This window comes from Curcuma longa, chromosome 7, assembly GCF_044706935.1.
Source record: "Curcuma longa cultivar G26 ecotype Majalengka, Jawa Barat chromosome 7, ITB_CL_G26_1.1, whole genome shotgun sequence".
In the NCBI taxonomy this organism is placed as follows: Eukaryota; Viridiplantae; Streptophyta; class Magnoliopsida; order Zingiberales; family Zingiberaceae; genus Curcuma; species Curcuma longa.
Genome location: NC_133867.1, coordinates 10,710,232 through 10,720,778, shown reverse-complemented (window position 1 = coordinate 10,720,778; position 10,547 = coordinate 10,710,232). Strand labels below are relative to the sequence as shown.

Sequence of the window (10,547 nt, the reverse complement as noted above, 5' to 3'; positions counted from 1 at the left end):
GTTTTACTCATTTAATTATATTTGACATAAGTTTTCTATTTGTTAATAAAGATTTTATCAATTAGTAATTGAATCAAAACTGATTTCATATATTTTTTACTTCAATGTTCGAGTAAAATTACACTTGACATCTTATTCTGCTTAGTTTACTTACCTGTAAAAAAAAAATTAAAGGATACATTAGATTAGAATTTGGAGAAAATAAGATATAAAAAATAACAAGGACTATTAAAATCCATCTTAACGTGTGTTGTAGCATAACAACGGCACGTCTAGTGTTGGCACAATATGATAAGCTCTATAGGTCCAGGCAACATGAGAAACTACTAGTGTCACTCAATATTGTATTTCATTGATTTAGGCATTTAGCTTTGATACTTGACAAGATATGGGATTTCAAATCATGGTTCTAATCTTAATTCAACTAAGGTAATAAATAATTTAACAGTTCATCATCAAGATAGATACAAAAATAAGGGTAACTTATTGCAATAAGAGTAATTTGTCAATCAATCATCATGCTGACCCAAAATAAGCCAAATAGTTCAGGCAGAAGACCAGTTATGGGATCAATCATTCATTGATAAACCCCACCTTGACAACTAACTAGAAAATTAAATGGAGGCCAGTTGGTAGGCAGTTTTATCAATTCAAAATAAGACATATCTAGTGGACAAGATCAGGACCTGTGTACCAGGTGACATGCTTCCAGATTTAACCTGAGATACCTTTCTTGCCTCCTTTAGATACTCTTTCAGCAATGGAACTGGAGCGAACCGTTCTGTAAGCTCAAATGCATATGCAAGATTAACAGCCTCAAGTTGCCTCCCACTATTCTGAAGAACTTCAATCAAACCTGAGAACAAATGATCCAATTATAAGAAGGAAAACAACCACAAAAAAGAATGTAATGGAACCATAGATGACCAAGATTAGTCACAAATAAACGGACTGCAAAACAGATAATCTATCCAAGATTTAAAATATCGAGCTGTGCCGAGGTTTTAGTCCCGGACCGGAATGATACAATTTCGGTATCGTATCGTATCTGTTGATATAGTTTCGATATTTTTAAAATATAAAATATATTAATTAAAAATAAAAAATTTAATCTAAATATTTAAAATTTAAAAAATAAAAATAAAATATTTTTTTAAAAAATAATAGGATAATTTTATAAGTTTTTAATTAAACATATTTAAATTATCCCAACTATAGTTAGGAGTTGATTATTAAAACCTATGTTTTTTTAAAAAAATAATTCCACGACCGCAACTGGGCACGCGCGACCAGGGGACGGGCGACCCATGTGACGCCGACCCGGGCGACGCCTCCATATGGTATCCCGGCCGAAAAGCTGGTGTCGGTGCCAGTGCCAGTCCGCTGGCGGAATAAAAATTTTCGCCAATATTGAGCAAAACGGCTCAAGATTTCAATCCTTGAATCTATCATATATAGATGCCTAACAACCTACTACCTTTTGGGGACCTATTTGTAGATATCCAAGTGCACAAGGATGATAAGTAAGATGATAATTGGAAATATGCATATAAGTAGAGGGAACACTATCTCACGGATTACCCCTAATAACTTTCTCCATATTAACATACCAAGCTTGATCAAAACAGAAGATATATCTACTAGAAGATAATTGAATGCTTCAAGCAATGATGAGAAAACACTTTAATAACAATCTCAAAAAGAACTAGTGGCCAAAATTACAATCTTTTAATGGTGAAGCATTTGAACCTTGCAAAATTTTCAAATGAAAACATATGAACTGGCACTGGATATATACTGGATTATTTGGAATTTTTTTCTGATATGTTATTCTTAATTATTGGATGTTGTTTTATACGATCTAACCTTATCCTGGACATCCTACCACAATATTAAATATTATAAGTAAATCTTGACATCAACACCACCCTAGTATTATGAATAATGTAAAGACAGCAAACCTGGCATTTTATGTGACAAACCAAGTGAACGACACAAGTCGACAGTTTGACGGCGCCGTGTAACAGCTGGCATTAGTTTGCAGATTTCATCTTGTTCAAATTCTGAGATGATATCAAAAGTAGCTAAAAGCTGAAGAAATGCATGTGCTTCCAATGAGTTTCCACAGCTGGCTTCAATGTCCAGATGATCCAATTTTGGTTTCCATTCTTTAGCTATCACCTTTGCTTTCTCTTTAACATCTAGTGTTACTATTTGCTGATCCAACAGTGAATCCCGTGCATCATCTGCCAACAACTGCTCGAGTGATTCCATTAGCATGAGACAAGTCCTTCGCTGCCCCAAAAGATTCCCATCTTTCTTTGATCCTAGATTCTCTGTAGTGTAGAAGCCCTTCAGGGAATCCAAAACTAGAATGAAAGGATTTGGTGCCCTTTTAAGTGCAAATGGGACTTCTTCACGTATGGAATTTACATTCTTCCTATTGTCTGAGACAAATTTGTGTAGTCCTTCCGCATCCATTTCTGCACAGAGTTTCACCAGCTCTGATGGATGTTCAATGCCAGCATTTCCATTTGCTGTAGGACACACATCTAAGTCAGAATTAGATGGTACAACACGGAATTTGTCTTCTGGAATAACATCAGCCATGACATTTCTAACACCCTCACCATCAGCAATGACTTCTGGGGAACAGGTTTTGTATTGATCAAATAAAGCAGCAAGAGCAGAATCTCTCTTTTCCTGCAATTTATCAAGTGATGCAAGCTCCTTGGTTACAACAGCAGCCTTCCGTTTCTCCAACATCTCTTGGGTATTCTTGAACTGTGTGGCATATTCCTTCTCCTGATTTTCCAACTCAATAAACCTTTTCTTTAGAGACTTCTCGAGGCCATGAAAATGTTCTTCTAGTTCTTTCCATTTTAAGTTCAGAGATATGGCACTGTGACTCTCAAGCTCAATAAATGCCTGGTGCAATTGTTGTATCTTTGAAGTAGTAGAATCAATAAGTGTAACAACAGATTCCGTATCAGCCATAGCAGATTACTACCAGAAAAGAAAAATAAGTCTTTAGACAACAAGCAGTAAATCGAAAGAATGAATTGGTTGAAATAAAATCAAAGGCCTAAACCCTAAACCCTAAACTAGTCAATCAACACTGGTCACACTGCCATATAGAAAACACACTGCCATATAGAAAAGTAGTCAAATGTCAGATTCATAGAAATGGTTGCCTAACCAACACGGAGTTCTATGGAGGGGGATTGTCCAGGCAATAATCATGGGGTGCCATCCAAAAAATAAAACTATTGAAGATTGGTTGTTTATCTATTGATGCTTTTGTAAGATAGATTTTATATTATATGCTGTATCGTTCCTGTTGCAATAATGCAATATGCCGCTTACCAAATTTCATATTTTGCAGAAGTTTGGTTATCAAAAAGCTCAAGTCTCTTTTTTTTTTTTTAACTATAAGAATCAGATGTTACACAACATTGAACCAGAAAGCATATATCTGGAATAATGAGGCTGAGTTTACCTTCTTTATTTACTTGACTGCCTATTATAGTTCTAACCCTTAGTAGCATGTGATCAACAGTCATAGACTCATAGGTATCTAGGAGGACAATGAGTCAAATTATGATAACTCACAGAATACTAATGCTAAAGTGTTTTAATGTTCATAGGGAGAGTTGTAGCAATCACATGGCAAAATCTGAAATTATTCTACTATTTCAAGGCAGCTACAGTTTGTTATGTTATGATAACCCACAGAATACTGATGCTAAAGTGTTTTAATGTTCATGGGGAGAGTTGTAGCAATCACATGGCAAGATCTAAAGTTAGTCACCTACTTTAAGTTGGGGTGTAATCAAATCGAGCCGAGCCGAACATTAAGAGGTTGGAGCTCGAGTTCGGTTCGTTTTCCCTAAGCTCGACCTCGGCTCGAGTTTGATTCAAGTTTTAATTCTTAAGCTCGAGTTCGGCTCGTAATGGAATTAAATAGTTCATGAACAGCTTGAGCTCGGTTCGAAAATGACTCATTTAGAAGTTAAACGAGCTTAGTTCAAACTCGTTAATATATAATATTTATAATTCATATAATATATATATGATAAACGAGTCTCTTAACAAGCATGTTCACGAGTCCCTTTAACGAACACGTTCGTGAGCCTCTAAATAAACATGTTCGCAAGCTCACAAATCAAATACTGTTGAGTGTTAAGCTCGAGCTAGACTCGATAATGTTTTCGAGCTCGAAATCAAGCTCGAGCTCGGCTCATTAACTTAATCAAATGATTTTTTTTCTAACCGAGACCCAAATAGCTCACAAGCGGCTTGGCTCGTTTACACCCCTATTTTTAAGGCAACTACTTGCATCAAATGTCAAATGTAATTCCTTTTCATTTCTCAACACTAAATATTTGTATACAAAAGTCTAGCATCAACACATGATATGCCAAAAGCATAACAACTTCCAAAAATTGAGGATAGGAACAGAGAGAGGGAAAAATCATTTTAGGTTAAGATTGTTTAACTTGAATGGATGTGCATAATAAGGATCAAATACCTTTATACCACCAAAATTGATGCTGATAGACAACAGAAAGGAAAGAGTTGAAAATAAAAGAACCACGTGGAAAGAAAAATATCTATCACCTTTGGAGTAGGAACACTGAAGGAGAACAAAAATGACTCTGAATTTAAATTAAAATTCATGGTCTTGCTTTGGTTGTTACTGGTAAGCACACTATAAACAACAGCATAATTTTAGATGGTCAACAATAGAAGCTCAAGACATAAACTGCTAGGTCTTTTAAGAATCAAGAACCCTCATTCATCATTGCAGAAAGCATTTGAAATTTGATACCTCAGAAAGAATAAACAAAATATCAAGTTGGTCTTTGCCCTCTGTTTCTTCTGACAACATTTTTAAGATGAAAATTTCCATTTCTCTCAAGAATATCACTCAAGTATACAAAAATATCAGCAAAGTAGGTGTTCTAATTATCTCATTATCAACCATTATGTTCCAACTAACCATATAACTGGATGCAAATGGTTCCTAAGCATCCATTTTGACAAATCCCAACGGCAGTTAGTTCAAATTCATTCACAGAACAGATGAAGGAACAAAAAAACATGCTGGAATAGCCTACACTTGGTAAATAAAAAAATAAAAAAATTCTAACGCTAGACAACCTAGAGTCGCTTTCTCGTGAGACTCAACTTACACAGATCATCAATTTCTCCCAACACTTCTCACGAACCGTCTCCCTCATAGGCATCACCCGAAAAGGTCACCGTACCTTAAACCCTGAAACACAGACTCCCAAGACAATCCAATGCAAAAGGCAAGTAATATTCAACTGAGGAAAAGAACAAACACGAAAGCCCCTAAAATAAACACAACCAATAGGGTCCCGATCATAACTTGCGAAACCCTAGAAACCACACAAGAACCTGAACAGTCAATTTCGAGCTTCAAAACCCCAACTCCAGAAACCTAAGCGAAAAATACCGGAGTGTCATACAAATCCAGAATCCAGTAGAACAAAATCACGGCCCCCGACCTCAGATCACCAAAAAAGCATCGGGAGCCAAGATCCGTCCATGAATAAGCGACCAACCCCAGAAGAAAGCGAAAGAATGGGAAGGAAAACTCACAGGATTTAGCAGCCGCTAGGGATCAGCAGAGCGGCGAGCGGGAGCACCGACCGAAGCCTCCCATCGAAACGATGACGACGCAGTGAGAAAAAGGAGCGTGAGGAAAGCGAAGCATGCATTTCCTCGGATCCTTTGTCTTTTCACTTTGCATAGCAGAGCGTCGATGAAGGAGACGGTGGGATGCAGACAGTCCATCGTCGAATTGACGGTGAGGATGGCCGTCGAGAAGAAAAATATTTGTATTTCAAATTTGTATAAAAACATTACATTATTTTTAAAAAAATAATATTTATGTTTATAACGGTGAACTGGAAGAGACAAGAATGAGTTATATTAGCGAAGGCTTAGTCTATCACTTAAATCGTCTCGTAGTGAGATATCTCGCTTAAAAATTATAATTCAAACTCGGTCCGTCACTCTAACGGTTCTATATCACTCTTTTATTGACATGATGCAATATTTAATATATTAATCAAACACTTATAATTCAAATATCAACTATAGTATATTATAAGACATTTTCTTTTAATAAAATAAAAAATCTAAAATATTAATTGTTGGTGTATTATGGTGATGTATATTATTTATAAATAATATTATTTTAGAAGATGAGATATGTGAATGAGTAAATATTAAATTAGAATTTTGAGAGAAAATATTAGAAGTAAAATATTTTAAACTTAATAGAATAAAGATAAAATATATAAAATTTAAGTTTAGTAATATTAGACTTAATGAAATAATTGTTAAGTTAAAAAATGATGAATTATTTGAAATTGAGGATTTTAAGTATTTATGATTATTTTTATAAGACGAGAGAGATTGAGAGAGATATCTCAGATAGAATATAAATAGGATAGTTAAAATGAAGGAAAGTATTGAGTGTTTTATATGTTCATAAAGTACCTCTAAAATTTAAAAGGAAATTCTACAAAATAGAGGTTAGACCTGTTAGATTATATGGCGTTGAATGTTGGTTATAACTCGAACACATAAGCAGAAAATGAAAGTTGTAAAGATGAGGAGTTAAGATGGATGTGTGGATATACGAGGATAGACAAAATAAAAAATGACAGTAATAGAGAAAAAGTTGAAGTTGCATCTATTGAGAGAAATGAGAGATACATTTATGATGGTACAGATATGTACTTAGACGATCAATAAATATTTCAATTAGGCGATGTGAAACTATGACAAATACACACATCAAACAAGTAAGAAGAAGACAAAAAAAGACTGGATTAGTAATAATAAAATAAGATAAAATTTATTTAAGTATAGATGATGATATAATAAGAGATATAGTCCAATGACATAGAAGGATCTATACATCCGACCTCACCTAGTAGGATAAAACTTGATTGATTGTTATTGTTGTTACGTTGACTGTTGGGCGAGGAGCCTTTTGCATTTTTAGATTTATTTGATGGGTAAATTAAGAGAAGATTGTCCACCTTCATGATTAATTGGGTACGTAAGAATCTAATCACCTAGATATTATAATTTAGTGGAGTGTTAAAAATTTAATTACCTCGAGTCTTTTGTGTTTTTATTAGTGCAAACTTCATCGTTTAGATTGAACACATATAATATGACTTTGAAGTGTGTGAAACTTTGAAACCAAAAAGGTTCATTTCGATCGACCAAATCAAAGGTTGCTTGGTTCTGGTATTCAAGTTGGAACTAGTTTGGATAGGTATTTTAGTAAGTTTGATGTGGTGAAATTTCACTTTGTTGAACCTTAGAAATCTTTATATATGTCTTTGTGATATGGGTGAAATTTTGGGTAAGATACCTTAATATATATACATTGAATTGAAAATTCACTATTGATCTATTATTGTTGGTGCAATCTTGCTGAATGCTTCGAATGATTTAGTGTGATATTGGGTTTTAATATTTGGATAAAGAGTTTAAATTAGACTTTATTGTCTATCATGTGTTTAACTGTATAGAGACTTGCAAGAACATATATGAAACTTGGAAAACTTAGTACAGTTGATGGCTTAACGTGATTAAGATGACACACTATATGGTTTGGAGGTATGAAGAGATTAAAAAAAGAATGGTATGAGATATCCGAGAGACTATAGGATGAGAAGCAAGTGCTAGAGCAATGGCCAAGTTTGTTGTTCAATTGTTCAAGATCCATAGAGATCAGAGAAGATTACATGAGGTAAATTGAAAAAGTGCAAGATGAGGAGCATCAAGGTAGTGAGGATGACCCATAAAATATTCTAAAAATATTATTAAAATTTGACAACTATTTAGAGCATTCTATAGAATTTTTAAAGTTCATAAAGTTTTTTAAAAAAATTATATATATATATATATGATCTAATAATCCATCCATTAGGATTTTAGAAATTGATTCCCTATAAAAAGTTGCTATGGTAGGCAAACTCAAATCCTAGCTTTTTTTCTTTCCTTGATCCCATGCTCACTTAATTAGTATCAGAGGAATCTCATTGGAATGACTTCCGATGATCTAACATGTGTAAATCTATGCAAGAAGCATTGTCAGCAAGATTCAACGAAGCAATAAATTTTTGCCACATCATTATGGTATTGTCTGTGAAAAATCAAGCTAAAGACGTTGCAAAATGCCCAAGGGAGAAAAGAGAAGCCCATTAGGTTTCAACACATGACAATAATAATGTTTCCCCAATGCAAGACTTGCAACTTCCAATTCCAATAACCTGTTAGAGTTTCAAAGCTTGGTTCCCTATAAAAAGTTACTAAGTTATGCAAATCCTAGTCTTTTTCTTCTATATGCTTCAATTTTCTTTCCTTGATCCTATAATAATTTAAGCATCGAAGGCCTTGCTGGGATGACTCTCGACAAGCCCTTTAACATTTATTAATCTATGCAAGAAACATGTTAGTTAGGGCCAATGAAATTGTAAATTTTTGCATATATATAAAGACTTAAGTCTCTCTTTGGTAGGTTAATATGTGAATTAACACCACATACAATTGTCATTAAGATTAAACCTCATTAAGTGATTTAATACATGTTGTATGAAGGAGGATTTAAGTTATCGAATGTGGATTACATGTGTAGAATTCAATAACCTAATTCATTAGCATTAATGGACTATTAATGGGTTATGAGCTTAATGTGGAGATGGTACCTATAGGAATGGACTTGGTATAAGAGGAGAATGATGATTTCAATTTGGGTATGCTGAAATTAGAGCTTCTTCTTCTTCCTCCTTCTCTTCCCTATTGAGACGAAGACTCTAGTTGTCACCTAGCCCCTATAGAAGACCTTCCAATGCATTCGTAAGTACATTTAGCAACAACAATCAAAACAATGATATTAGCTTTGAATTTAGGTTAGACTTTTGGTTTCGTCATTGTTTCAATATGAACTGTAGCTGTAAAGATTGATGATAACTAGATCCTTTTATATGCATCATTTGGTTTTGTTTTGATGCATTGAATTGCTTTTAATTGGTAGGATTAGTTTATCGCAGTCTTTATGACATAAGGATAGATTTCAATGATATGAAGTATATGCATCAATTTTACATTTGATTCCACTTTGGAACAGCGAATCACATATTCATCGAATGTAGGATTGCAAAACCTAGGATTTGACCTAGATTTTGAGTTTTTCGCATTATCTAGCGAAGAACATGAAGAACGGCATGGACATCGTTCTTATGCTAAAAACTCATGTGTAGGAAGCAGATTTTCTAGTCATATGAGCATCAATCGATTGGTGAAAATGAGTGCAAATTTGGGCACATAATAGATCATAATCGATTGGTGGGTTCGATTGATGAACATTAGTCGATTGTTGTAAGGCGCCAGTTGGTTGCTGAGCTCAAAGTTGCAATAGAATGGTTCGTAATCAATTGGTGGATTCAACCAATACATATCAATTGATTGCTATAAGACACCAATTGATTGATGAGCCAAGGTTGCATATAGGAAGCCTTGTAATCGATTGGTGGGTTTGATTGATGAATATCAATCGATTGTTGTAACACACCAATCAATTGTTATGGATGAACTCACGAATAGAAGCCTTCCAACTCAACCGATGAAATCAATTGCTGTGGGGAAATAGATTGTTAATAATGGACAATCGATTGATGTGTTTGAGAATTGACACATAAGGAGTATCAATTGATTGTTATTAAAGGGCAATCGACTAATACCAGTATCAATCGATTGGTAATTGATATAAATCGATTGTTAACTGTATAACTAAGTTTTCTTGTATCTATCTTCACATTTGCTACTTGGTCGAACTAATACTATCGCCAAAGTGAGAATTATTGATATACTTGGGATATATACATAGATGGATGTATATCTATCCTAAAGATGATTGACCCAAAAGAAAATCATTCTTTAGACCAAATATATATTTAAGGAAGCTCGCAAATCAAGTCTAACTTCTTAATCATGAGTGTAGTGTGTTAGCCCACAGGAAGGCACATTGTGTGATCGATTAGAAGTATTGTAAGTGATGCTTGAAAACATAGGCTAACTAAGGAGGCTCATATATAAAGTTAATCATGCACATAATATGTCCGTCGGCCTAAAGGAAGACCTGGCTATGTGATAGATGAAAATAATTATGAGTTGTTTGAAGAGTACTGCTACTAAGTTGCATTTAGTTCGAAGATTTAATGTAATATTGCACTTAGTATCTTAATAAATACCTATACAATTGCATGTTTTGATTGATGCATTTATTTTTATTGCACATCAATAAATATGCATACTCCTAAAATGTTCTAGGAAGAATTGCATGATTTATCTTTAACCTCACCATATCCAACAAGGCTCAGTTTCACCTATACCCCATTACGCACGAGTGTATACGACGGAGTCCATTGAAACAATATTTCATTGTCTCTTAGATAATCTGAAACTCTTGACTTAAGTATTCACCACCTCGA

General features: G+C 34.2%; 1 protein-coding gene across 1 annotated transcript; it reads right to left on the bottom strand.

Annotated features, from left to right (window-relative positions):
* Nucleotides 1-501: 501 nt before the first annotated feature.
* Nucleotides 502-5,763, bottom strand: LOC141831982 (FRIGIDA-like protein 3). Its single transcript, XM_074719435.1, has 3 exons — nucleotides 5,629-5,763; nucleotides 1,962-3,006; nucleotides 502-856 (listed from the first exon to the last, which is right to left on the bottom strand). The coding sequence occupies exons 2-3, from the start codon at nucleotides 2,995-2,997 to the stop codon at nucleotides 651-653; spliced, it is 1,242 nt and encodes a 413-aa protein (XP_074575536.1). The 5' UTR covers nucleotides 2,998-3,006; nucleotides 5,629-5,763; the 3' UTR covers nucleotides 502-650.
* Between the last annotated feature and the right edge of the window lie 4,784 nt (nucleotides 5,764-10,547).

Coding starts and splice junctions, on each gene's coding strand:
- LOC141831982 (XM_074719435.1), bottom strand. CDS start 2,997: ATGGCTGATACGGAATCTGTTGTTACACTTATTGATTCTACTACTTCA. Junction 857..1,961: donor TTTGTCACATAAAATGCCAG/GTTTGCTGTCTT, acceptor ATTTGTTCTCAG/GTTTGATTGAAGTTCTTCAG.